A 24459-nucleotide genomic window follows, 5' to 3' on the forward strand; every position below is an offset into this window, starting at 1 on the left:
GGTAGCCCATCCCATTATAAAGCAGTCAGCAGTTTTTTGTTTTTTTTTGTGGTTTACTTGGTTTGCAGATTGGAAGACTTGAAGGACAGGTGACAAGATATAAATCTGCAGCAGAGAATGCAGAAAAAGTGGAAGACGATCTCAAAGCAGAAAAGAGGAAACTTCAGCGAGAGGTAATCAACTCCATTTTCCTTTCAAAGTAAACATGATGGAGTTTTCATTAATAAAACCAAATGCCTATGAACATTTAATCTTTGTAGCTGTTATGGGAGTAATTCTGTGAGCAGTCTGTTGGCTTTCAACAAGGGGATAAGAACTACAAATGATCATATATAGAGAACTTTTTCTTCAGTATGATGTCTCATTCACCTCTGAGGCTGGCCCAATGTATTTCACGATCATGTCTTTTCTGAATGCAGCTGACAGAGGAGTTCTGCAGGATCTGCAAGCATTTCACTGGCAATTATCTTGGCTTACAGCGATGCTCTCCTGTTCTGCAGCAGCCTCTCCTCTGAACCCTTTTTTCTAAGTTCTTGGACATGCTCCTTATAATACTTTTTTTTTTTTAAATCATCCTCCTCATTGTGTTGGTTCCTTGAATGAGTTATATCCACTTCCATTGTTGCCACCTTTTTATCTTTGCTGTCAAATTGAAGCCAACCTGAGAGCACTGGTAAATGGTTTCTTATCCGTGCATTGACAGCCTGTTTTTTGATTGTTTTCCCCTGCAGTTGAAGCAACAAGATACTTGACCTCCTGAGCTTCTGAAGCCCTTGTCTTCATTGAGGCCTTGACTTACTCCACCTTTGTTTGCGCTTTGTTCCCAGTCTGGAGCATGTTACATTGTGAACATCATTGCGCTCTCTCTGACTCACTAAGTACTGTCTTCTTCCAGTTCCAGACCTTGACTCTTTGAGATACAGTTCCAAACTGTATAATATTTTGTTCTTTTGTTACTAATTTTAAGGTATGGTAGAAAGAAGGCCTCCTAATAACTTCAAAAAGCTTCTGGGCTGTAATTGAGCCCTGTTACTCAGCAGCAGGCTCTATTACTGCATTGTCTGGCAATGACCAGGGTGAGAGATGTCACCCTGGAATATTAGGTCTGAGTATGTCTGCACTGTACCTGGGAGCGTGGACCCAGCGAGTTGGGCAGGCTTGGACTTGGGTGGCTAGCCCAAGCTGCCACCCCTGCCACATCCACACTACTATTTTTAGCACACTAGCTTGTGTGAAGTTAGCAAGAGTCTGTCTACCTGTGCTGGGAGTCTTGCTCCTAGCTACAATGTAGACGCTTTTTGGGATCTAGTGATCAGAGGACTTTCAGGAAGTTTCTCTGGAACATCAGCCTGTTCTTGGGAGATCTGATTGAAGTGTTAAAGGCTTGATTTCAGAGCAAAGACCAGAGTGCGTCTCTAAGCTAAACTTCAACCTTTGCCTGAATGCTTCACGCCTTATATGTTCTGCCACAGTTCCTGCTCATGGGAGGCATTATGTCTGCCAAAGCACCCGGTAGAAATCAACCAGTTCAGTTTACCTCTCTGAGTTATCTGCGTGGGTAACTGAGCCAATGGATTCTAAGATGTAGCAGCAGGAGAGGAGGATACACTTTAGTTTACTTTAAGGGTCTCCACTATTTCCAGCTCTGTCCCAAACTTCCTATGTAACTTGGAGAAAGTCATTTAAACACTCAGTGCATTTATTCCCTCTCTGTAATTGGAGATAATTGTGAGATTAAATCCATTAGTGTTTGTAAAGTGCTTAGATAGGAGAGAGTCCATCTATTTACCTCTTAACATGAAGATGTTCTTTGAGTAGATACAGACATGTATTCCACTCAGATGTGTGCGTGCCCAGCGCACCAGCACCAGATAATTTTGCTTAATAGTACCCGTAGAGGGGTGACGGTGGTGGCTATTGCCCCTCCTTTGGCTATATGAGGTGGCACCACCCCAACCTCCCCCAGTTCCTTCTTAGCGCCTGTGGCTGGAGTTAGAGCTCTGTGTGGTTTTTATTTCAAATTCCTCTATTTAGTGACTCTGTTCTCTGATTGTATATAGTTAATTAGTACCTGTAGGTTAGTTAGTTAAGTTTTCCCTGGTGATGTCCTCACTAGTATCTAAACTTTGTCCATCATGTGTGGGGGCGATTCCCAACAACGATCCCCACACACAGTGCTTGCTGTGTCTAGGCAAAGCCCACGTCAAGGAGCAGTGTTCGCTTTGCAGATTACTCATGAAATGGACTCAAGTGGCAAGGGATCTTTATCTGAAGCAGCACCTGCTCGAACACACCAGGCAGCCTACTTTGGCACCAAGTCCTTCCTCGGATTGGAGATCGCCCTCAGGTGTGAGAAGTGCTGCTGCTTCACATCCTGAGCTGGTGCCTCTCCAAAGAGACAGAGAAGTCATTCCCTGTTGAGTGTGCTGAGGAAAAGGCCACTTGGAGCTGCAGGGGGCCGTGCCTGCGGACGGTCAACGTCAGCAAAATGTCACAATCGGCTTACCCTGATGGGCCGCAGGTTGCCCACCACTAGTCTACACCACTCCAGGCACTGGAAGTGACAGAGACATGCACTTTGCTGGAAGTACTGTTTTCACCATTGGCACTACCCCTCTTGTCGTTCTGGGCTATGGACGAGTCAGTCCAGCTGCTTGCACCCTCAGGGATGGTCCCATAGCCATCCCCTGAAGCCCGGGATCCCTTGGTGTCCAAGTCGAGATCTTTCTCTTCCTGTTCCTTGGATGAGGGCCCTTCATGGAGCACTGTTGGTACCAGGACTGGTGTTCATCTCGTGGTCAGGACGGAGGCCCCTGGCCTGGTGCCTACTGGCCACCAATGCCCTATCTATACCAGTGGCCTTCATGGGACTCTCCTTAGTCACGGAAGTCCTGCTCCTCAGCCTGCCTGAGGCTGAGATCACCAGCCAAGTCTGTGGTGGTGACCATCGATCTGCCACAGATCCAGGCACTGGTGAGGCTTTACCTCCGAGCCTCCCGAATTGTCTCGCCCAGGCCGGTCAGCCTTGGGATCAGGATCTGGCTCAGGCACACTTAACTGCCTTATCCTCATCCCCAGACAATTCTGTGGTGTCATGCTCTTCCTTCCCTTCGGTATTGGAGAATTTCAAGGCATATTGGGACCTGTTGTGGTGGCTGCCTCCCTGGGTATTCAAGCAGAGTTCCTGTAGGTGAACACCCACAAGTTAGTGGATATCCTGCAGCTGTCTGCCCCTGGGAGAGTCATTCCCCCTGTTAACATTGTGCTCTATGAGCCTACTAAGGTCCTCTGGAGCACACTAGCTTTAGTACCACCTGCAGCTAATCACATGGAAAAGAGCTGCTTTGTTCCTGTGCAGGGATTTGCAGGGTTTTTTTTTTATTTCCATCCAGCCCCAAGCTCCTTGGTGGTAACAGTTGTGAATGATAGAGCCCAACAGGGCAGGTTTAAGTCCACTCCCAAGGAGAAGGACTCTAAGAGCATGGACCTGATGGGAAGGAAGATTTACACCTCCTCTTTCTTGCAGATGCAAATTGCTAATCAGCAAGCATTGCTGTCTGAGTACAACTTTATCAACTGGACGGCTGTGTCCAAATTTGCAGGCCAGCTGACCAAGGCCTCGAGGGAGGAATTTTGGGCATTTGTCACCAAAGGCTGCTTGGTGGCTAAGATGGCTTTGCAGTCTGTGCTGGATATGACTAATTCTTCAGCCAGAGTGATGGTTTCTGCAGTGACCATGAGGAGGTCGTCTTGGCTGCAGAATTCTTGCATTACTCCCGATGTCTAGCAGGCCATTGAAGATTTGCCCGTCAGTGGTCAGGAGCTATTCTCGGATAAAACCAACAAGATTCTGCACTCCTTTGAGGACTCTGGGGATACTCTTTGGTCCTTGGCGGTGTATACACTGGTGGTGGAGAGATTCCATCTTAGCATTCAACAGCAACCGCGGTATCATCTGCAGTGCACATTTGGGCAGCCTTTCCCTCTCCCAAGACAGCGGGACTACCCCAGAAAGGGCATAGATCCCTCAGAAGGAAGCAGTCGTGTTTGGGATTCAAACAGTCCACATGTTCTTCCCCAAAGCACCCATTTTGACTTCTTGGTCCAAGGCAATGTTCCAGTTGTCATTTTCTTCCCCTCCATTTGCTCGATCCCCACCAACGGCTGGGTCCTAAGCACCATCAGATTGGGCTATGCCATCCCGTTCTTTTCCATTGCGCCTCACTGTTCCTCTTCAAGGACCCCACTCATGAGATATTGCTCCTTGAGTAGGTTTGTGGTCTGCTGGCGATGGAGGAGGTTCCACAGGATCACTGAGGTCAGGGTTTCTATTCCCGGTACTTTCTGATGCCCAAATCCAAAGGAGGGGTAAAACCCATTCTCAACCTTATGGCCTCAACAAATATATCAGGTACATGAGATTCTGCATAGTCACTCTATTGACTACCCTCCCTGCATTGTCTCAAAGACTGGTTTGCTGCATGGGACCTTCAGGATGCCTACTTTCATGTAGCCATTTTGCAGAGCCACAGAAATTTCCTTTGATTCGTCGTTGCAGAAGGCCTTTTCCAGTATACGGTGCTTCCCTTCGGAATCTCTTCCGCCCCTTGGGTTTTTACCAAATATATGGCCATTGTCACAGGATCTCTCAGAAGGGGATCAACATCTACCCATATCTGGATGACTTGTTACTGAGAGGCAGATCCAGAGAAGGATCACTTTCTCACTTCAACAGTACACTGCATTTGCTCTCCATATGGGTCTAATCCTAAATACTGGGAAGTCAACTTGGGTTCCGACTCAAAAAATAGAATTAATTGGGGTCCTAATAGAATCTGAGTTTGTGTGTTTCTGCTGACCGTTTTCAGGAGATTCACCAGCTCCGCCTGTCTCAGCTTTCCATGACAGTTCAGATGTGCCTGAAGCTCTTGTGTCACATGTCTGCTTGCATGCAGGTGGTCCAGTTTGCAAGGTTGCACCTTCGCCTCCTTCAGATATGATTCAGAACAGTTTACTGTCCGACTCTTTGCTCTTTGGACAGATTGGTCCATCTTCCTCCATTGGTCCTCGACTCCTTACAGTGGTGGATGCTCCTTGAGAGTATTTTTCAAGGTATTCCTTTCATCCAGCCCTTACGAACCAGGACTGTTGTCACCGATGCCTCCCTGATGGGCTGGGGAGCATATCTGCAGTCACTGAAAGTCAAAGGTCTGTGGTTGAAGCAGGAGTCCTCTCTGCATATCAACATGAGAGCACAAGCAATGTCAGTAGCATTCTTCAGTGACATTTCCATATTGGACTTTGCAGGGCTGCTACGTGCTCGTCCATATATACATTTATGAACCAATATGCCATTATTTCATCTTCTAAGGTGGATGCAACCTTCAGAAGGGCAGTCCTGCAATCCTTGTTTAGGTAGACTCTGAGCCCTACCTCCTGGAAGGGGTACTGCTTGTGAGTCATCTAAGTGAAATACATGACTGCATCTATTCAAAGAAGAAATGGTTACTTACTGTAACTTGTTCTTTGAGATATGATGGAGACGTGTATTCCACAAGCCACCCTCTGTCCCCTCTGCTTTGGAGTCTCATCTCATGGGTATTCAGCGTGAAGGAATTGAGGGGGTTGTGGCAGTGCCACCTCATAACTAGGGGAGGAGGGGCTGGGGTGTGAGCACTACCCCTGTAAGGGTCCTGCTGGCAAAATTCTCTGGCTCCGTCGTGGTATGCACACACACACACCTAAGTGGAATACACATTTGTATCACATCTTGAAGAATTTGTTACAGTAAGTAACCATTTCATTTTCTTCAGGGGTGACACAAGCCTCTGCACTAACCAACACTTTTAAGATGCTGGAACAGGTCATAGTTTCAGATGGATAGTTGATGGGGCTCCAGCCTGTTACACTGCCTCCTGTGCAACTAGCACACTACTCACTTGGCACTATCTGCTGTGTTGGGCTTGGCATAGTCATTTATCATTTGTGTATTATAACAACACATAGGGGTCCTAGTAATGAACCAGGACCCTGTTGAGCTCGGTGCTGTAGAAACTCAGAACCAAAAGGCTGTCCCTACCTGGGGCTGGCTATGGCTCTCTCTTTCTGCACTAGAGGCTGGTATAGTCCAGACTAAAGCTGATTTAACTCACAGCATGACACCCCAGATTATGATTCAAGATGCTTGGCTCTCATATCCATATGAAAACCTCCAAGTTTTTTTACAAGCTCCTGAGCCTGTAGTCAGCCTGCCAATCTCATCCTTGAAGGATGTTCCAGTGGGAGAAAGACTTAATTTTCTTTTTAATCTTAACACCACCTTGGGTTCCCTCAGACACGTGGTTCCTTAGCAGGACTGCAAAGTTACTGCTATAGGACTGCAACTCAGAATGCCCATGAATCTAATACCACCAGAAAGAAATGTTACAGGAAATCCAAACCCTCCTGGCTACAAAAGAAAAGTGATAGAAGAAAAGGACTCTATTCAGGTATTTCATTATGTTTAAAATGCATGGGTTTGAGCCCTCCTGTTAGATGTCAAATTTCTCAATGTGTGTTTTCTCAGAGTTAAGAATGTCGTCTCTGGGAATCATGCCTCTTTCAAAGTGTCTGGCTACATGCTCTGGACCTGACAATTACCTACTGTCTACCTACAGGGAGACAGATAAAGCACAGGATAGTTCTCAGAGTTGTTAAGGAGGAGATGGCAAAGACAAATTTGGGTATTGCTTTTATTCTGCTGTCCGCACTGCATATATTCCAGAAATTTTTAGAAGAAACCTCACCTTTACGCAAAGTGAAATGTGTTCCCTTAACCTGGACCAGTTGGGTGATCAAGAGCTATGCTGTGGCAGGAATCAAAGGATCAGTCTGTGCCATCATGGGAATGGTAGAACCTTTAGTGTTCAAGATAAACTACTCAAAGTCCCATGTCCTCCCAGACAATTGTAGGCAGTGCGAGTCCTGTTAATTACAACTCAGTGCAAAGCTTTCTTTGTCAGGAGGGAGTACAAGTTCTACCATACTGAGCTGATCGTTCTGTCAAAATTTTGGGGGAGCAAACTCTCCCTGTATAGCATTCAAGTGTATGGGGGCCCCTACATACCAGTACACAGTGTGGAGATGTACCACTATGCAAATCTCCAATGCCTACTGCATAGGGAGTCAACTAAGATTGCATTAAACTATGCTAGCCAATGGGCTGGAATGGGAGCTGCTGTACAAGGCATGAGGATTCCTACCCCTGCCATCTCAGACGTCTGCTCATCAGCTGGCTCAGTTTTTGAGGATGACACAAGACTTTGCCCCAAGGGAGTAGTTGTAATATGAAGCTCTGAGTGCCCAACAGCTCAGAAATGAATATACACCTTTATTTTTAAACTGTTTCTAGATTATGCTAATATCAGCAATTGAGTGAGTTCTGCTTCCTTTGGATACACTATAACAATTGCATGGTTAGCAGTGAGCCAGGTTCCATTTTTCTTGACCTAACTGACAGTCTTATAAAGAACATAATCAAGACTTTCAACAGAGAAAATTGGGTTGTGATTCTAAACACAAAGTTCATCTTAGAGTTTTAATTTGTGCTACTCACACCAGGACATTAAAACAATAGAAACCCAGCTGCAATTATTCTGAAATAGAATGTAACTTTTTTTTTTTTTTTTTCATTTTTAGTTAAGAACAGCATTGGACAAGATAGAAGAGATGGAGATGACCAATAGCCACTTGGTAAAAAGGCTGGAGAAGATGAAGGCAAACAGGACTGCTGCGCTTCTATCTCAACAGTAGAAGAAAGTTTTAGAAAATGGAAAAAATTGTGCACTGCTCCTTGAAATAACTAGCCCTTAGCTTGTTTCAATACAGACTTTCATTGGCACAAACTATTTGAACACTGAGCTGTTCAGTAATATTTTAGTTGCAGAATTAAATAGCATACCTTTTGTAACTTATGAGAGAATGAAAAATTTGAATTCCTATGTGAATGATGGTGATTTTTATTTAGCAGTTTAATTGTAGAGTCAGAGCTGGAGCACAATGCGGTATGATTGACTTATTACTAGAAAACATTTGTTTTCACAACTGTGGAATCAAGTTTACTTAAACTTTTTTTCAGCTGCTTTAATGATGCTTGGTGCTTGAAGACAACTGCATGAATTCAAGAGGACACTGTATTAGAAATTAACAAATGTACTTGCTCAAGACATCACACAGCACAAGTGCCTTCTATATGGTGCAATTTAGACTTCAAATATGTTAGATCTAACCTTTGGAAGCAGATAACATTTATTTTAAGATACAGGGTTTTTTTTTGGGGGGGGGGTCTATGTTCATTAAAGTTTATAAATTTTGATGGAAAGGTGCATTTTTGTAATATTTAAATTTATATAAAAATAAAATAGGGATATTATAAAACTTGCTTTTTTGCATGGGTGATAGCACATCTGAGTTCTAGGTTATTTTGCCAAGGAAGTACTAGGTTGGCTACTCTTAATATAAAAATAGGGACTTTAACCAAGGAAGATGTTTTGTTTTACTTTGTAAAATTGTTTAGCAACTGCTGCTTAAGTGTGGAATGAAACTTTAGGGTGGAAGGGGGGGTAAGGAAATGTCTGAGGAGTTCATTAAATGGACACTGTACTAGCCAGAAATGAGTGGCTTTTTTATATACAATCTTAAAGCTGTTTCAGGAGCTATACTCTATATAGACATTTAAACCAACCTGATCACTTTGTTACCTGTGACATTCTGTAAGATGCTCCAGTAAACATTCCTGATCTTGGAGGGCATTAAATGTACTTACATTTGCTATTTCAAAACTTTAATTGAGTTATAAGTACAGATAAAAGGTGAGTTTAACTTAGAGCTGTAAGCTTAAGTGAATGTTTACTTTATCAAAATTGTTATTTTTTCTAAAGTCTCTAGCCTACAGATCTTCACAGCTGTCTGTCAGGAAATCTGCTCCCTTTTGAGGCACCACAGCTGCATTCTGAGTGAGAGGGAAGCTTTCAACATGGCTGGAAAGTTTCACTATAGCAAAGTCTCTCATGTAACTTACAGTGAAATACTGTAGCAAAGAGCTACAGTAGTTGAATATAGACAGTTTTATTTCTGAAATACTCTTTGCTGAAAGGCAGTATGACAAACTCCTTTCTTCCATTACAGTCATCCAGCTTTATCCCCCTGGTATGTAACAATGGGATATACCAGTGAGTCCATCCAACTGAAATATTCAACACCTCTCAAAAACTTTATATAGGTCTGGCAGATTAGCAAGCTGCAAAATGTTGCCATCTTCTGTGAAGTGTTTAGGAGGCAAAAGGTGGGTCCTAAAAGCTTTGTAAATAACGTGTTCCACAGTCCATTTCCATGATGCTGAACCAGATCCAAGCTCTTCAGTCTAAAAGAAAAGTTTGGTTTTAAAAAACAAGTACTCTTAAAACCAATTTTATGGAAATATAGATTTGATAAGTTTTTCAAAACTTGACTTTTTCCTGCTAAAACAGCTGTAGCTGGGAGTGCTAAATTATTTACTTTAGTCTTTGCAAATTAGTTCACTATCTTGATTAAAAAAAAAATCCACTAGTCAGCTTTCACATAATCACAGCCCCTCACTACCATTAAGAGAACTGTACTAGCTCTAAATTAAGCTAGAGAAAAGGGTTGAGTCAAAATACCTTTCAAAAATTTCCAGTGCAGGGTTTGGTGTAAAAATAAAACTAGTCTATCACACTTTATATGAAGTGCTCACCTTGAAAGGCTCCTGCTGTAACAGATCTGCTTAGGCTAGTGCTAGAAGAAATTAACTTTGCATAGCTAACACTGGGGGGGGGGGGGGGAGGAGGAGGAAGAGAGGAGAAAGTGTGAACTGGACTATGTTTTCTGGTACAAACAATGGTTTATGAAAGTCCAGTCATCTACTCCCATCCAACTCACTTGCAAGGGACTGGGTTGACAAATGTCAGCATAATTTGGGCTGTGGACTGTTCATGAGACCTGCCTCTTCAGCTCAAGCTGAGTTTGCAAGAGGTTGTAGGTAGAAAATATTTCCCCCTACAATCAGCACAACTGCCACCATTTTAATCACTTAAAGGATCTAATTTTTGTGTACTGAAACAATCTTAGAAATGTAGAGCTCGAAGGGACCTCAAGAGGTCATCTACTCCACCCCCTTTGCTGAGACAGGATTCAGTAGAAGTAGAGAGGTGTTCGCCTACCCTCTTCTTAAAAACCTCCAATAAGGGGATTCCACAGCCACCTCAGGTAACCTCTTTCACTGCTTAACCTTTCCTTAGAATGTTTTTCCTAATATCAAACCTAAGCCCATTACTACTTGTCCTACCCTCCCTCCCTGCACATGGAGAACTCATCACCATCCTTATAACCAGGGCTTTGGAGTGCAGAGCAGCTCTGGAGTAGTGGAGCTGCAGCAGAGCCGGAGCACAGCTCCAAAGCCCTGCTTATAACAGTCCTTCAAATACTTTGAGTTGGGGGATTATAAATCTTCAAGTATTTGAAGGACTGTTATAAGCAGGGCTTTGGAGCTGTGCTCCGGCTCCACTGCAGCTCCACGGCTCTGGAGTTACTCTGCGCTCCACTCCAAAGCCCTGGTTATAACAGTCCTTCAAATACTTGAAGATTTATAATCCCCCAACTCAGCCATCTCTTCTAGTTTAAACAAGCCCAATTTAACCTTTCCTCATAGGTCATGTTTTCTAAACTTTTTTGTGTTGCTCTCCTCTGGCTGATCCAGTTAGTCCACATCCCTAAGTGTGGTACCAAAACTGGATACAATACTCCAGCTGATACCTCCCCCCTGTCAAGTAGAGCAGAACAATTATTTCCTGTTTTACATAGCACACTTGTTAATACACCCAAGAATGACATTGTAGTGCTATTAAAACAATACACACCGGAGGAGGGGGAGAAGAGGGACAAGAATGTGCACCAGTTTTTCCACAAATTCTGGGCCCAAATTGGATTAGGCTGTCTTGTAGCTCAGCTCAATGTCCTAACAGCTAGAGAGGCCTTAGTTCTCTGGTTTGAGAAACTGAAATTACAGGTGGTGGTATTATTATTGCTTTTGCATTATTCAGAGGAAACTTAAATTCCACACAACATGATTGATCAACTTTTGGCAAGTGCTTAGTTGATACTCTTTTAAAGTGCACAAATCAGTAATTAGGTATTTAAGAGATTCAGCCCGAATGTACACTTTTTGAAGGTACACAAACAAGGTAGTCTTTAGGAGAAATCAGCCTGTATGATAGCTGTGAGGCAATGTTTTTAGACCTTATTCTCACAATGTTTTCTTTCTAAGCACATAGGAATTTCTTATTTAATAACTTTTCTAAATACATACATTCTTTTTGCCCTGTAAAAGCAGCCTTCTCCAAAGGATAAGCCTGTATATTCTTTCAGAACCCTGCTGCACTGTTATTCAGTTCACCTACTTCCACGGAGTGGGAGACTAGTCATGAAAGCCATCTTTAAAGGTTTTTACAATTCAACACAAGTGATTTACCCAGGTGACTACAGCAGCATATGCAATTACTGTACCTGCTGGCTAGTCAAGTCAGATTCCTCCACGATATACTGCTTTCTAATGGAGTAAAACATGGCACATTCTTTACTGAGGCTTTCAAAACATTCTTTTTCTTCATCCCAGTTTACCTGTCACAACAGAAATTTGATGAGAGCAAACATTTGTTTCAGTATCTGAAATAGTAGTTTTGAAGGAACATTACTGCTACTTACTAGTCTATAGAGTCAACTTAATGCCCGGTTAATTAAAAGTTTAAAATAGGCTACTGTCTTGGCCATTTGGTGGTATAAGATTAGAATACAGAGAAAGCAAGGAATAGTCTAAAAGTTTGCCTATCTTTGAAAGTAAAATTTTTTCAAAAGTTTCTAAACATTAATTAATGTATTCTTATATAGTGAATATTTAGCTAGGAATGGACTTAAGCAATCGGTGCAGTTTTCCTTTTAGAAGAGAAAGTTTAGAGCACTGCCCATATGTCAGCATCTGTATTACCATTATCATGTGATAATTACTACATTGGCAGATATTTAAAAATACTGTGTCATCACTGGAGGCAGGAATGTTGGCAGTTGTACTTTTGCACCAACTGCTTCTGTCAGAACAGGGTCTATGACATCATATATGAACTCTTCTCCCCACGTCAATTTCTGGTGAATCTTAGTGGTTGAATTATTGCATGCCTGCCTATTAGTAACTTCATTTTAGAGAACATCTAAAAATCACATTTTCTAATAAATGACAATGATGAAAAGAAGGTAACATTTGCAGACTAGTTAGCTTCCCCATTAACTAACTGCTGAACAGCACCATACCTCTGTGGCTAAGCGAAGGATAAACATAGGTAGTCCCTCCAATGATGGAACATAGTTGTCTATCAGGAGTGGTAATCCAGTAAGGTTTCCATCCTGTAAGCATAACATTTTCTTTACATGGTGAAATACCTAGGGTCTTATAATAATGTATCTACCTACTAGACATATCTACAAACCCAGGACACTGCTGTTTGCTGTACAGTAAGTGATTGTATTTATCAGGTTGGTACTAGCCTTAAAGCAAATCAAAAATATTAAATACAGTTTCCTATTGTGCATTACCAACACCTAAGAGTTATACAAATAACCTTATGACATAGAAGCAACAGCAGTAATCACCTCATCAATTTCAAGAGAGAAATAGTCTTTCAGCATTTCAGTCTTCTTTTTTAGAAACTCAACAATGTATTCAGCAAGTCCTTCCTTTGGGCCATCTTCTTCTGTCCAGCCACTTTCAGTGTTCTCCAAGGCTAGCATAGCTAGATCATACAGCGGAGCTGGCTCCTGTAAGTAACCGAGGTACAATACAATCATCATTACCACCCATACACTTCAACCCTTCAAAATCCAGATGTTCCTCATGCAGCAGTCAATTTTACTTTTTTCCCTAAGAATACAGAAGAATCTTTACAGCAAGCCCTTCTCTAAAGCCCATTGCAAAATACCATGGCATATTTAAGTACTTCCCAATACATTTCTGATGAAGACAGAGCAAAAAAGAAGGTATGTTTTAACACACAATCTAGTGCATCAACAATGAAGCTGTTTAAGGAACAGAATCTGACACTAATAATAAAGCAACCACTATCAGAACTTGCAGCAGCTGTAGAATCATCAAAATCTGCTACTTCATGTAAGTGCAAAGGAGATTAAACACATAAAGGGAATGCATTTTTTTTTAAAATGTATATTGGTTGTCATTTAACAGAGATCCACCTTCATATCTGAAGTTTGACCTAGTCAGCAGTATAAACATACTTCATATAGAACATAAATTACCAAAAAGATACATTAAAGTTGCAAAATCAAGCACTAATAGTTAGGAAATGCTAAAATTAAGGTTGCCTGTGTAGCCTTAATTCAGCCCCCTAGTGCATGTGTGTCAGAATGGACCCGCTCTGGGGATGAAGCGGGGGTGAAGGAGACATTTGTTTGTAGGACCCCAGCCTCAGTTGTTGCAGAATTTGAAAGTAATGTAGTGAATAAGGCAGAGGGTTGCAGGAAGAGAAAGGATGATTAAGGCAGTTGAATGCTGACCAGGAGAATTCCAGTTCTGTGTCTGCCCAAGAGTTCTTATGTGATGCACTTAGACCAACTTTTTACAGGTGGTCACTAATTACGTGTGCTACCAGCCCCACATATGTGAGGTTAAAACTTTTATATCAGATCATTCTCTCCAAAATCTGTATATAAGAGTTGAAGGGAAGTTATACTTACTGACAACCTCAGAACTCCAAAGTTTGCAAAGTCATAAAGAAGAATCTGGTAGAAGAGTTCTTGGCTGAATGGGAGGAAAAGAGTTAATTTATTATTGAAATGACCATTTTGGTCTAATTTTTTGTCGTGTGCATATTCTCCACTTTGTAATGGCAGAATCGTGGGGAAAAAAGCAGTATACTTAGGAGAGAGAAAAACATCCTATGGGAAACAGCAATAAGAATGGATTGTCCTTTAATAAAACTATGATTTTGGCAATACAATAGAACCCCATTTAACTAAGCCTCCATCATCCAGCTTTCCTTATTAACTGAACCATCAGCTGCCCATTCTCCAGTTTATCTAGATTTTTGGTTATCCGATCTGGCCTAGTCCCAATTAGATCAGATAAACGAGGTTCCATTGTATAGTTTTTTTACAGACAGAAAAAAAGTCACTGATATGTTGTAACTAGCAATAGCACCACTAGGCACATATGATACACAAATAAATGTGAGCCTGTTTCTTAGTGTTCGTAGTCTCCACAATACTGGTGCAAAAGCTTAAAATACTCTTAACATGCAGCTACTATACATTTGTTCCTATTTATCATACATTAAACCTTCATATTCATTTGCCGCAGGTTACAAGTCAAAGAAATGCTGAGGAGGAACAAGGGAGGAGGTACTAGCCACAGATCTTGTAACAAATGGGAACAATACACATGTACTGTTTAAGATACAGTGACTAACAGCCTTATAAAAACAAGGGAGGAATGCTTTTGTTCTTTCAAATAAGTGTCAGTAAAATCTATACACACCCTTTACAGACCTTCAAGATGATGAGTGTGTGGATCTTAGGGTATGTCTACACTGGCAAGTTTCTGCACAACAAGTTATACCACTTTTATTAAAGCGCTGGAATTAAATCGCTGTTGTGCATCCACATTGTGCTCCTTGTGACGGTGGAGCGCATCCATATTAGCAGCTCTTGCAAAGGCAAAGAGAGCAGTGCATTGTGGTAGCTATTCCACTGTGCAACTCACTGCAGGGTGCTTTGGGAAGGGTTTGCAATACCTCATGGGGCAGGCACAGCATCACATGATGCAGGTTTCCCAATCCCATTGTTCCATGGGCATCCTCCTACATTGCCAGCTGCTTTTCAACTGAAGGGGTTGGAGGGGGGTAGAGTGTGTGACAGGGAGTGTGTGTGTGTGGAGGGGAGGGAGGAGAGACTGTGTGTTTTGGGGGACAGAGAGTGTGTCAGCATGCTATCTTGTAAGTTCAGACAGCGGCAGGAAGCCACCAGTCCTGAGGCGGGGAAGGGGGAAACCCCATCAGCCCCCGCCTCCCTCCCCAGCTCTCTGCACAGCAATCTGTCTCTCTCTCCACCTGCCTCTGTTCAACAGCACGAGCATTCCACATTAATTCATAGATTCTAGGACTGGAAGGGACCTCGAGAGGTCATCGAGTCCAGTCCCCTGCCCACATGGCAGGACCAAATACTGTCTAGACCATCCCTGATAGACATTTATCTAACCTACTCTTAAATATCTCCAGAGATGGAGATTCCACAACCTCCCTAGGCAATCTATTCCAGTGTTTAACCACCCTGACAGTTAGGAACTTTTTGCTTTGTGTCCCAGACAGATCAGCACAGCATGCAAGGGCTGTCAGAAACAGAGCTTTGAAAGAGGAAGGGCGCATGAGCAGAGCAGCCACTTGAGGGATTATGGGACACTTCCGGAGGCCAATTGATTGCTTTGTGCGCTGTAATGTGTTTACACTACCGCTACAGCACTGGAGCCTCTATGCTTTAAGGCTTACGACTTTCGTCGAGGTGATTTTTTTTGCAACGCTGCAACTGAGGAGTTTCTGCGCACTAAGGGCTTGGCTACACTTGCGAGTTACAGCGCATTAAAGGAGCCCCGGGCTCACTACCCGTTCACACTGGCAAGGCACGTAGAGCGCTCTGACTCTGCGGCTACAGCGCTGCTGGTACTCCACCTCGGCGAGTGGAATAATGTTTGCTGCGCCCTTGCAGTGTGAACGAGGTGTTGCATTACTGCGCTCTGATCAGCCTCCGGAAACGTCTCATAATCCCCTTAAGTCAAGTGGCCACTCTTGCCATTGTTTTGTAATCAATGTAGGAATGCGGAAATGCCCTTTGAAAGCTCTGTTTCCGACAGCTGGCTGCTTATCTGCCCCGAGACAAAGCAACCATTACTGTGGAATGCTGTGTGTGAGAGAAAGAGGCGGCATGCTGACATGCTCTCAGCCCCCCCAAAACCCACTCTCTCTCCCCCCACATACACACAACACACTCCCTGTCACACTCCACCCCCCATTTGAAAAGCACGTTGCAACCACTTGCATGCTGGGATAGCTACCACAATGCACTGCTCTCTGTGGCCGTTGCAAGAGCTGCTAATGTGGCTATGCCAGTGCGCTTGCAGCTGTCAGTGTGGACAGATTGCAGCGCTTTCCCTACTGCGCTCTACGAAGGCTGGTTTAACTCAAAGCGCTCTACATCTGCAAGTAGAACCATGCCCTAAGCGTGTACACCTCGGGAGTTACACCGCAGAAAGCTGCTTTACTACGCAATAACTTGCCAGTGTAGACAAGGCCTTAGCTGCAGAATGAACCTTATTACATCCTGTTAGAGCTCTAGTACACTGATGTGTTAGGATCTCATGGCTTGTCGATATAAACATTTAGTTCAACCCTGTGGTGCTCTAACTACCCATGTGGATCCTGCTGGTGCAGGTTAACAGTTCATTAATGCACTCTGATCTACTCCCATTTCAACGAGGACTAGACCAAAGCACTCTTAACAAATATCACATATCAGATCGGCATACTGCAGGGTAGATTCACACCCCATTTTGCCAAGAACTAAATGTTTGTGTAGACAAACCCTTAATCTTTCAACTGTGTGGTATTAGTCTGGGAGAAAAGGACTGATTCTGTGCTGATAAAAGACAGTACATAACTTGACACCTCAAGGCAGTTGGGCCTAAATTTGGTAGTTGTTTTTTGTAGGTTTACACAAACAATTTGCGTTGTCCCTATATTCTGCAGGCTCTGTAATCAGGCACAGAACTGATTTTAAAAGGATTAGGTTCTTTGACATTTCAATAACTTAGCTATTCAAATGAATGGTACGGGTAAGTGTGATGTAGAATCAAATTCCTTTCATCCTCTGGGTTTTTAGTCAGTGGGACACAACACAGTAAAGTGCATTTTAATTATGTAGCAGCAGCCTATAAATTTTGCAGGATCAATACAAAAAATTAAGATAGATTAAAAATTTGAGGCCTTTAACACTTGAGTGCTCTTCAAATCACCAATTTGGCTAGATTTCAAAAGCAGCATTCACAGTGCCTTTGTACCTCATTTCTATTATTTCTTTCATTCTTATTTTTAACTACTCAGTTGTGTTCACCAGCTATTTCAACTGTTGACAACACATCTAACAGCATGAATCAGTGTGTTTACCTGAGTTGTGTGGTATTGAGAAGATACAGCTTTGTCTGGTATTGTGCCAGGGCCCACTGTGGACTAACACAACCAACAAACGAGTGATCACGTAGCATCTCCTGAAGACCTGGAATAATACATCTAACAACATGAGGTCATATAACTTCCCCCCAGCCCAGATTTGCTATAGTCTGCAAAGTATCTTGATTATTCAAGTTGTGAAAATCTCAAACTACTACTTGAATCACACTTCAGTCCAAACAGTCCAAAATAAACAAGTACTAAACACTATAAAGGAAATTCTAAACACTCCAATAGTTTAATCCTAAAATAGATAAACACAATGTATGAATGAGAAATTTTATATTAAATTCAAACCATGAATGAAAACAATTAGTAAAAATCTTGAATATTTTACTTGAATTTTATCATGTTTTACTGGAGAAGTTCCTGTTCCGAAAAGATTAATAAATACCAAACATGCCTAAAAGAAAGTTGGTAATGCAAAAGAAACCCTCCAGAGTAAAATCAGATTTAAGAATTGACCCTGCTGTTGTTCCTATTCAGGCTATACTCCCCACTGATACTAAGTATATGTGCAGATCAGGTTCTTAGCTATTTATTTGCTTTCCCACAAGAAATTTCTGTCCTCATGGTTTATAAAAAGTGAGACTCTTCAAACGAAGCTCCGTTCCACCAGGTCTATTAAAAAGGCCTATTGTTACATTCTTCTACCTTCTTCTCAAGGGTAACACAAAATGGAACCGTTGCTCAAATTCTGACTGCTAAAATTCTGGGAAGTTTTTTGGTGGCTACAGAATAGCTGCAACTGCAATGCCTTCATATTTAAGCACTGAGCGGGTGAACTAGATACACCAGGATATGGCATTTTGCATTCAGTACTAGCAGCCATTGAGGAGTTTCAAAGAGAACATCATTAAACCTTTTGATTGCTAGGAGTCAAGATTTCTTAGCCTTAGCAGCCAACGAAGATATCTGTAGATGCTGGCCTACTTAGCTGTGGAATTTCCCTGAATCTTGTTACCAACCAATTAAAGTTAGCTAGACAAAAACTGTCATGCCATAGGATTTCCAATACTTAGACCAGCTTAATAGGGCTGGAATGTTTGAATGGATGCCACTCCTATTGCAGTTAAATCTCACTAACAAACAAGGATTGTGCTGTGCAGAAGATGCAAAGTGAAACACCACCTGAGAGGAAACTGCCCTAAGAATCTGCAAGTTGGGAATAGTATTTTACCTGTCACAGTGAAATCCTTATATAAGTAAGGGCATGGCTACACTTGCACGTTAGAGTGCATTAAAGCAGCCCAATGCGCTCTAACTCACGACCCATCCACACTGGCAAGGCACATAGAGCGCTCTGATTCCGCGGCTAGAGCACTCCTGGTAATCCACCTTGGCGAATGGAATAACATTTGATGCGTCCCCGCTGGAGCGCCGCAGCACCAGTGTAGATGCCCATGTCTGTTAATGCGCTCTGATCGGCCTCCAGAAGTGTCCCACAATGCCTGTTCTAGCCACTCTGGTCATCACTTTGAACTCTACTGCCCTGCCCTCAGGTGACCAACTGTCAGACCCGCCCTCCTTTAAATTCTCTGGGAATTTTGAAAATCCCCTTCCTGTTTGCTCAGCCAGGCATGGAGTGCTCTCAGCCAATCTTTCCAGGTGACCATGCCTCCACGCGCCAGGCGATCCCCAGCAATGGCGAGGTGCTGGACCTCATCAGTGTTTGCAGGGAGGAAGCTGTACAGTCCCAGCTGCGCTCCAGCCGTAGGAATTACGATACCTTTGGGCAGATATCAAGGGACAGGATGGAAAGGGGCCATGACCGGGATGCCCTGCAGTGCAGGGTTAAAGTGAAGGAGCTGCGGAATGCCTACTGCAAAGCCCGCGAGGCAAACCGCCGCTCTGGTGCTGTCCCCGCGACCTGCCGTTTTTACAAAGAGCTGGTTGCGATACTTGGGGGTGACCCCACCTCCACTCCAAGTACCACCATGGACACTTCAGAGCCCAGTCCAACAAGGCAGGAGGAGGAGGAGCAGCAAAGCGGGAGCGAGGGTGCTGAGGCAGAGGAAGACACCCCGGCATCCCTAGATGCATGCAGCCAGGAGCTGTTCTCAAGCCAGGAGGAAGGTAGCCAGTCGCAGTGGCTGGTGTTTGGTGAAGGACAAATACCAGAGGAGGTTCCCGGTAAACGGCTTTTATTTTGGGAAGGAACTTACTCGGTGCGGGCTCTTGGGGCGAGGAGGGTTAGGGCTGCTTGCATGCCTAGATTCAGAATAGGGCGTTGATGTGCTCTCTCACATTGCGGCCTCAGTGATCTCTACAAAGGTCTCAGCCAGAACTTGGGCAATGCGCTTGCGCAGGTTTTGTGGGAGAGCCACTGTGGTCCTTGTCCCAGTCAGGCTAACATGTCTGCACCACTGTGCCATGAGGGGCGAGGGGACCATTGCTGCACACAGGCAAGCTGCATATGGGCCAGGGCGGAAGCTGCATTGTACCTTACTTCCCAGGTCACCCTCATTTTCCAGGACGAACTCTTGTGGAAAATGTGGGGACAGTGTTCAGTATAGGGGCCCCCTGCAGCTGTTGGCTCTCCCCAAGGCACAGAAACCCAGAGGACAGTACAGCCATGAAAGACTCAGTCCCCCTTGACCCTGTGCTCCCTCACCATTTTGGGGCTCCCGTGGGTTATGTGTGCTCGCTTTGGGACAGGCAAATTATGCTACTGTGTAGACTGTGCTTGCCCTCCTTAAGTACGGGGGAATCATTGCTCTGTCTGGTGCGAACAATGCTGCCTCTGTTAAGTGTTGCATTTTGCCTTTACAGATGCAACCTTGAGATCCCAGCAGTTCTTGTTATCAACAGCTGAAAGACTCCAAAGAATCAGGAAGAGGCCACATAGAAGCAAAGAGGACATGCTGCATGAAGTCATGCAGCACTCCCTTAATGAAAATCAAAAAGTTCAGGAGTGGGGGTAGAGTGAAAGGAGGATCTGCCAGCAGAATGCGGATCGCCAGCACCAAAGCACGGAGCGGCTGATAAGCATCATGGAGCGCCAAGTGGACTCGATCCAGGCACTCGTAGCAATGCAGGCGGAGCACTACCACTCCCCTCCCCGCCCGCAGCCCTTGTCCCAAAACTCTTTCCCTTGTGCCCCCATCTCACCTCCAACCCACTTTTCCCAACATCCGGGTTCTTATTGCCACCAGCTGCCTCCAACACCTATAGCTTCACCACCCAGCCCTGAAAACTACGACCCTTACCCACTGCACTCAACCCCCATCGCCATGCAGTATAGCCAACCTGAAGTGCAGCACTCATTGCACGGCACTCCAGACAGGAAGGCTGAGTATGACAACAGGACATATGCAAATCTGTGATTGTACTGTTCCCCACCCCATCCCCTTGCCCTTTCTGTTTCCTAAGCAGTTGTGTTTCTTTTCAATAAATGCATTTTATTTCCATAAATTGATTTTTTTGCTTTGAAAACATTCTTTATTATTGCATAAAATAAAAGATACCTTAGCCCAGGAAAGCAACAGGCACTGCAAGTCAGTGCATCATACGTAGCAAACACAGATTCCTACTAACATTGGAACCACTGCACTTCACTCCCATGCAGGGCACCAGACATTCCTGGTGGCTTTCAGCCTCAAATTGCTCCGTCATGGCATCCCTAATCCTTGCAACCCTGCGCTGGGCCCCTCTAATAGCCCCACTCTCTGGCTGTTCAAATTCAGCCTCCAGGTGTTGAACCTCTGAGTTCCATGCCTGAGTGAATCTTTGACTCTTCCCTTCACATATGTTATGGAGGGTACAGCACGCAGATATAACCGTGGGGATGCTGTTATCAGCCAGGTCCAGCTTCCCATACAGACAGCGCCAGCAGCCCTTTAAACGGCCAAAAGCACACTCCACAGTCATTCTGCACCAGCTCAGCCTGTTGTTGAACCGCTCCTTGCTGCTGTCAAGGCTCCCTGTGTAGGGTTTCATGAGCCATGGCATTAAAGGGTAAGCAGGGTCTCCAAGGATCACAATGGGCATTTCGACTTCCCCTACGGTGATCTTCTGGTCAGGGAAAAAAGTCCCAGTTTGCAGCTTCCTGAACAGGCCAGTGTTCCAAAAGATGAGTGCGTCATGCACCTTTCCAGGCCAGCCTGCGTTAATGTCAATGAAACGCCCACAGTGATCCACAAGCACCTGGAGAACCATTGAGAAATACCCCTTCCGAGTAACGTACTCGGAGGCTAGGTGGGCTGGTGCCAGAATTGGAATATGCATCCCATCTATCGCCCCTTCGCAGTTAGGGAAACCAATTTGTGCAAAGCCAGCCACAATGTCATGCATGTTACCCAGAGTCATGGTTCTTCTGAGCAGGATGCGATTAATGGCCCTACAAACTTGCATCAACACGATTCCAACCGTCGACTTCCCCACTCCAAACTGGTTTGCGATCGATCAGTAGCTGTCTGGAGTTGCCAGCTTCCAGATTGCAATAGCCACCCACTTCTCCACCGTCAACGCAGCTCTCAATCTTGTGTCCCTGCGCCGCAGGGTAGGAGCGAGCTCATCACACAGTCCCATGAAAGTGGCTTTTCTCATCCGAAAGTTCTGCAGCCACTGCTCATCCCAGACTTGCATGACGATGTGATCCCACCACTCAGTGCTTGTTTCCCGAGCCCAAAAGCGCCGTTCCACGGTGGTGAGCATGTCCGTGAATGTCACAAGCAATCTCGTGTCGTACGCGTTACGCGGCTCGATAGCATCGTCGGAGTCCTCACTGTCACCTTGGATCTTAAGGAATAACTCAACTGCCAAACGTGATGTGCTAGCAAGAATCTTCAGCATATTCCTCAGCAGTTCGGGCACCATTCCCGCAGACCGAAAGGGAAGCCAGAGCGCGCAGCACAAAAAACGCTGAAAGATGGCGCCAATTGTGGACAGAAGCAGAGGGATTGCTGGGATGCGAACCGATGCATCATGGGGCATTGGGAAAGAACCCAGAATGCCCCACACCACCTGCCCCATCCCACAAGCCACAGCGCCAGAATGGGAAGAGGTGCTCTGTGGGATAGCTGCCCACAATGCCCCCAATGCCGCTGCAATTGCTGCAAATGTGGCCACGCCAGTGCGCCTGCAGCTGTCAGTGTGGACAGACTGCAGCGCTTTCCCTACTGCGCTCTACGAAGGCTGGTTTAACTCAAAGCGCTCTACATTTGCAAGTGTAACCATGTCCTAAGTGACACGGGGAAATTGGTTCCCCTTTCCTCATTCAAATAAAAATGGTGTGCACAAGCTACAGCAATTTAATTAATCTGTCCCATCATTGTTTCCATTATAAATCTATTTTCAGAGACTTGCAACTAGGCAATAAAAAAAATTCCTGTGAACATGGCTTACCCTTAAACATCTCTGCATGGAAATTAGAGGAAAAAAAAGAAAAAAAAAATCTTATTGTTTTACAAAAGTTCCATTGTTTAAGAAACCTCACTTTGTCCCTGTATCCAGAGCAAATAAACATAGAACCTTGGTATTTAGGCTGCAATTTTGCAGGCTGTTCATCTATGGGGTGAGTTAATACCTGTATTTGGAATGGAAAAAAGCCTTACATTAAGTTAGTGCATTTTGTTTAGTAATGTGGTTTAATATGCAGGCTTACTAAAGGCTAAACCAGCCCTTAGATATGAAGTGTGCACCTCTCCTGTCTAAGTGGAAAATGTCTGCAGAAGCTGGTCGTCATGGTTTAAAAAAAACTTATTACACATTTTGCTCAGACAGTTGGATTAATTCAATACTGCTCTGGTTTAGCAGGTCAGTCTGCAAGCTAAGAAACATGAACAAGATACAAAAGAAAGTTTGCTGGGGCTCTTGGTGTGTAACAGAAACAGGCTTCTTGTACTACTTTTATAAAATTATCTTAAGTAGTCCAAGCAATTGTGTTTAACTGTCAGAAAAATAACCATCTTGAGGAACAAGTGGCTTGCATACTTGCATGTGCTTGGCTACTAATTTCCTCTTGCAGAGTCAACACACTGGTTAGGTTAATAATCCTTCTCTTAGGGGTACAGGCAGCAGTCATTCCCTTTCTAGTATCATCTTCCTCCATTTCCACATCAGAGCCTGTCCACTGTCTCTTTCTGCAATACAGAGACAAAGAGGAAATATTTTCTATTCTCATTAGAATGATATACAAGTATATACTCAGCAGTGAAGTGTGGTAACCCTACATTAAACAGCAATCAGGAAACCCAGCTAGCTCCAAAAAGTTTCAAAGGAAATATTGTTTTATTTAATTTCCAAGGCACTGTTTGACAAAACAGGGCAACTGTCAAGGCTATTTAGGGATCCTTATTACTAATCACATTGGACAAATCAACTGTTTAAAGGCCCAACTCAGCACCCAGCAAATTCAACAGGAGTTAGACCAGGCCCTAAAGGAGATATCACAAAAGATCCTGTGTGTTCCTTAACTACATTTGATTTTCTTTAATATAATGAAAAATAATCTCTCTCCCTGGTAGCTCTGGACAAACTGTCAGAGCAGCTCCAGTTGACCAGCACTACCAGGGCCTCCCCTGACTGGCTGCTCTGGGGATCCTCTTTTAAGAGCTTTGCATATAGTTAAATAGCCTCAGATCAGATTATCTTTTCCAGAGAATGTGTGCAAGACTGGAGAAGGAACACTGTGTAACCTCCCCCTGTACTTAACCCTCCATAGGTGAGCATAAGGGATTATGATTCATACATGATCGCCTTCAATAAAACATACCCTATTTACTTTTCACCATTTATGCTGTTAGTTTCATTTATATTCATCTCTCACCTTGGAGAATGGTCATTTTCACTTTCTGATTCTCCAGCAGAAGCACAAGGCTTGTGTGTTATTGTTTAATAAAGAGTTTAATTCCTCTGTGAAAGTTCAAGACAATATTTGTTCATATTTGGTTTTATAGCTTTCCTGATCCCTTTTTCTTAAAAAAAGCACTCAAACTTGACTGCACACCTGCATAAACTGCAGGGTGAACTGATTTAAATCACCTATTTTAACAATGATTCAAATCAACAACCAGAAAACCTTGATTTGAATAATCAATATTAATTGTTTTGCATTTGTACATTTTAGTTATTTTCACACAAAAAAAAGCTGATTCTCATTGGTCGGTAACTATTAAAACATGTT

At 43.8% G+C, this 24459-nt stretch overlaps 2 protein-coding genes across 10 annotated transcripts in view; one reads left to right on the forward strand and one right to left on the reverse strand.

Moving 5' to 3' along the window:
- The window catches only part of LRRFIP2 (LRR binding FLII interacting protein 2), a 111747-nt gene extending 103104 nt beyond the window's left edge, over nucleotides 1-8643 (forward strand). For all 5 annotated transcript variants that reach the window (XM_065399588.1, XM_065399589.1, XM_065399590.1 and 2 more), the window contains 2 exons: nucleotides 69-173; nucleotides 7678-8643. In XM_065399588.1, coding sequence (XP_065255660.1) covers nucleotides 69-173; nucleotides 7678-7791 — 219 coding nt within the window. In that variant the 3' untranslated portion in view covers nucleotides 7792-8643. The remainder of the gene's footprint in view (nucleotides 1-68; nucleotides 174-7677) is intronic.
- Nucleotides 8644-8721: 78 nt separating this feature from the next.
- MLH1 (mutL homolog 1) overlaps nucleotides 8722-24459 on the reverse strand; it is a 39258-nt gene continuing 23520 nt past the window's right edge. For 2 of the 5 annotated variants that reach the window (XM_065399582.1, XM_065399580.1), the window contains 7 exons: nucleotides 23268-23416; nucleotides 17271-17379; nucleotides 13795-13858; nucleotides 12697-12861; nucleotides 12358-12450; nucleotides 11560-11673; nucleotides 8722-9400 (listed from right to left, as the gene is read on the reverse strand). In XM_065399582.1, coding sequence (XP_065255654.1) covers nucleotides 9233-9400; nucleotides 11560-11673; nucleotides 12358-12450; nucleotides 12697-12861; nucleotides 13795-13858; nucleotides 17271-17379; nucleotides 23268-23416 — 862 coding nt within the window. In that variant the 3' untranslated portion in view covers nucleotides 8722-9232. The remainder of the gene's footprint in view (nucleotides 9401-11559; nucleotides 11674-12357; nucleotides 12451-12696; nucleotides 12862-13794; nucleotides 13859-17270; nucleotides 17380-23267; nucleotides 23417-24459) is intronic. The other 3 variants (XM_065399583.1, XM_065399581.1, XM_065399584.1) reach the window with 3 other exon arrangements.

Source organism: Emys orbicularis, chromosome 2 (assembly GCF_028017835.1).
Source record: "Emys orbicularis isolate rEmyOrb1 chromosome 2, rEmyOrb1.hap1, whole genome shotgun sequence".
Classification (NCBI taxonomy): Eukaryota; Metazoa; Chordata; order Testudines; family Emydidae; genus Emys; species Emys orbicularis.